Consider the following 3,761-nt stretch of genomic DNA (forward strand, 5'->3'; position numbering starts at 1 on the left):
GAGATGAATCACACTGGGAAGGGGGACTGAAATTTACATTTTACCATCTTCCAGACAACAGCTCAGTAAGGAAAGCTGCTTTTGTCACTTACAAATAATGCTGTAGAGGGCGCCAAATATACAAGCCGCGACGTTAAGGCTGTTTGGATAATAACACAGTTCCCACAGTGCTACCAGATATATAATCAGTAATGGATTCAAGCCAAAAGGCCCTCCCAAAAAGAGTATGACGCAGTTTATGATAATTAAGAAGCTGTATTTCTATCCCCTCAATTAAAAAAAAGAAAGAATCTCATGCTTTATATTGAGCAATTCATAATTTGTTTCTACTTGATCCTGATTGTTATTCAAAGTACCTTTCAGCCGGGTGTTTAATTTCTCTTTGCTCAGCCTGCTGAGTGGAGAAGGGAAAGGACAGAGCAACCTGGATGGAAATACATTTCTAACAACTGCACTGAGATGTAGTTTTAGCTTTTAAGTTTTACTTAACACAGTAAAACGTGCATACATTTAAGAAAAAGAAAAAAATCCATATACAACAGCTTAAGTGAAAAGGAACAAGGCTCCAACCTCGAGTCAACATCTTTTAGTGATAACTCCACATTTCCAAACAAATCAAGATATAGAAATATAGACATATCAAACTATTTACTTTCCTCTGTGAAAGTTGAGTTAGCTAACAGAATATACATCTCTCATAAATCACAAAGTTTACAAAATAATCTTTATTGTTTCCCACTATTACAAGAGCAACACATCATCACTGCAGAACATTTTAAAAATAGAAAGAGGAAATCATTAACATTTTGATGTATATCCTTACGGGCACTTTTTTTTTTTTTTACGAAAATGCGATTACCGTGTGCATGTGATTTCATTAAACTACACATGATGCTCATCTCTCCGTGTCAGTAGACGGTCTTCCATTTCACTTTGGGTTTGTCTTATTGCAGCGTGATTTACATGGAGGTTAAGTGTTCTGAGGCGTAAGGAAGCTCCAGCTCCTCGGCCGTCGGGGTGTTGAGGGCACCGTCCAGGCTGTGTCGGGGGCCAGGACTGAGAGTCCTGCCGGGAGTGCAGAATCGGACCCCGCCCGGCAGGGAAACGTTCTAACTCCTCAACACCGCAGGCCTCGGAGCACCGGGAGTCACTCACGAGCGGGGAGTTCGCCCATTGTTCGGTGGAAGATAACCTCTCGTCTAATTCTTTGCAATTCCCGTGTAAACTGCCCTAAGCACAGACAACGAGCAGAGTCATCAGTGAACCAGAGAGAGAAGGCAGGCTGGCCTCTCTCCCGCGCCCGCCCTCTGCGCCCCATCCCAACCGTCGGGCCAGCGTCGGGGAGCGCAGAGGCCGCCAGGCAGCGGCCTAAAACGTGTCGGGGTCGGGGCAGTTAGTCACCTCCTGGTACGCCTCCACTCCCTCGGCTCCCTGTGAGGTAGACCCCGCCGCCGTCACCAGCAACCCAGCCCGAGGCCGGCATCCATTTCCTCCCGGCGCCAGCGCAGCGGGCGCGCGGGCGGCGACCTGAGGCCAGAAGATGGCGGCCGCGCCAGGCTCCGAGGCCGACGGAGCGCGGCGGGCGCAGAGCTGGCAGCGGCGCTGAGCAGGCTCTCCGGAGGGAGGGCGGCGCAGCGGGGTTAAGGGGAGCGGGCGACCAAGAGGGCACCGGGCACCGGAAGAGCCCCCGCCGCGCAACGGCCGCAGACGGCGCGGGCGGAAGCGGCCTGGCTGGGCGTCCGGCGCCGCCCGCCGCGGGGGAGCACGCTTCCTCTCTCCTCCGAGGCCGTGGCCCAGCTCCCCCGGCCCGCGGGCCTCCCGGCGGTCTCCGGCCTGAGAGGGCTGCGGCGCGCCCCGTCGCCCCGTGACGCAGGAAGCAGCGCGGCCGACGCCCTTCCCCGCGCGGGCCGGCCGCCAACGCCCGAGGCCGCGCCCGCCGCTCGCGCTCCGGACGGGCCGCGCGGGCGCCCACCCGCGAGAAAGGGGCGAGCCCTCACGAAGGCCGCCTCCCCCGGCGGGCGCGGCCGGGTGTCCGCAGACGACACTCGCAGCGCCGCTTCCACGGAAGGTCAGCGCCGGGTTCCGGAGCCTCCCCCTGTGGACCGGCCAGGCTCCGCGCGGGGCCGGCGTTCTCTCCAAACAGCTCCCCGGCCTGTCCTCGGCCCCTCTCGGCCAGCGGGCTTCCGCGAGGCCGCGGGGAGAGCACGCGCCGCGGCGTCCCCGCCCGGAGCCCGAGACAGTCCGAGCTGGGCGCCGCGAAGCACACTTGACCGGGCTGAGGAGGGATTCGGAGGCCTCGCGGCACGACACTGGGGAAGGAAGGAACTGTTCAGGCCATTTAGCTTATTTCCCTGGAGCTGGCTCCTGGCCAGCAAAGAGCGTCCCGGGAAAAGGTACACTGCTATCCGCAGCAGGCCTACTTCACGACACTCCAGATCAGGCCCACACGCTGCCTTTCCCTATTATGTCTTCCATTTGGGAATCAGATGTTGGTTCTTCATGGCAAATAACTTGGTTCCATGAAACCATCCGAAAAGGAAGGAGTGTGATCCATCACTATCCTAATCCATACTTTGGGGGCGTTTTAAAGCTGTATTCCTTCTGTACAAAGAGTCTGGGTTTTGTCGCTGGATTCCCCTTGACTATTTCCCAGTTAGGCCGGGTTTACAGGATACTAATGTAACTTGTTAAAAAAAAAATTAAGAAAGCCTCTCAGCGAACAGTCACGTGCGTAGCATTATCAGTTTAGGTTGAACATGCTAGGCAGGTAGGTCACTTCCTTTTAGATAGAAATTGATGTTAATCCCTTTGTTATTGGCCAGGTGAACCTCCTCCCCCCACAACTAATTTTTGAAAGTGGTATTTTCTTATTATTCTCTGACCTCCTACAGTTAAATATCTTTTTTTATATCAAGTTACCTTTTATCATGTAGTTTTCCTGTTCAACAGGAATAGACAGAGGAGAGGAGTATCAATCTGAGACGTGATGCAGTTCTTCTGCGTGCAGCTCAAAATAGCAGTTTTCTCCCCCTCCTTTCCCTATAGGATTGCATTGTAAATTCACAGCTCCCTAAAAAAATCCATGACCGCCCAGATACACCGCTCTTTACAGTTGTTCATGCTATGCCCTATAATATCTGCATTCCTAAAAGCATGTTAAAATATTATCTGGGTTTCATAACACATCCCATAAATAAGGAGTCTAACATTATGGTATTTCTCATAATCCTATTTAAAAATGGGACAATCTCTTCACTGCAGTTTCAAAATCTCAAAAAAGGAACATTCCTTTGGATTAGTTACCTTTCTAATATATGGGACTGATGTGATTTTGACTCGGAAGGTTTGTCAGTAGTCTGTACCCTAAACAGGCAGGTAATTCTAATGCAGGTTGACCCAGGATCCACATTTTAGGAGCCAGTGCCTTAGAGGCAAATACATCACCCTTGCGTAGAATCCTTTCTTTGGTTGTCCGAGTTTATCCTGGCAACTTGTAGATTTTATAGAATCAGATGGAAAATAGCAATGGAGGCATGACAGCTGCCAAACTGAGTAACTGGCGCAAAAGTGCAAATTTGCTTTCGAATTCTTCAAGTTTTATTGTATTATAAAGAAGGAACACTGCCAAAGGAAATGTGCTGGATGGAAACTGCGGCCGTTCTATAGAAAAATCTGTTTCACAAATGCTTTATGTTATTTATCCAAGATGTTCAGGTTCAGAGATAATATATCCCAAATTTATCAAACCAGTTTTTCTCCAC

General features: G+C 51.0%; 1 protein-coding gene across 1 annotated transcript; it reads right to left on the reverse strand.

Moving 5' to 3' along the window:
• Positions 1-462: 462 nt before the first annotated feature.
• On the reverse strand, positions 463-2,929 carry LOC138923900 (uncharacterized). Its single transcript, XM_070265712.1, has 3 exons — positions 2,920-2,929; positions 1,402-2,342; positions 463-1,230 (listed from the first exon to the last, which is right to left on the reverse strand). Exons 1-3 carry the CDS (start codon positions 2,927-2,929, stop codon positions 883-885), a joined length of 1,299 nt encoding a protein of 432 aa, XP_070121813.1. The 3' UTR covers positions 463-882.
• Between the last annotated feature and the right edge of the window lie 832 nt (positions 2,930-3,761).

Source organism: Equus caballus, chromosome 4, assembly GCF_041296265.1.
Source record: "Equus caballus isolate H_3958 breed thoroughbred chromosome 4, TB-T2T, whole genome shotgun sequence".
In the NCBI taxonomy this organism is placed as follows: domain Eukaryota; kingdom Metazoa; phylum Chordata; class Mammalia; order Perissodactyla; family Equidae; genus Equus; species Equus caballus.

What these genes read in the sequence shown, in the direction of transcription:
- LOC138923900 (XM_070265712.1), bottom strand. An exon ending in GAGTGGAGGCGTACCAGGAG is followed by an intron (nt 1,231 to 1,401) that starts GTGACTAACTGC and finishes GTCTGTGCTTAG; the next exon opens with GGCAGTTTACACGGGAATTG.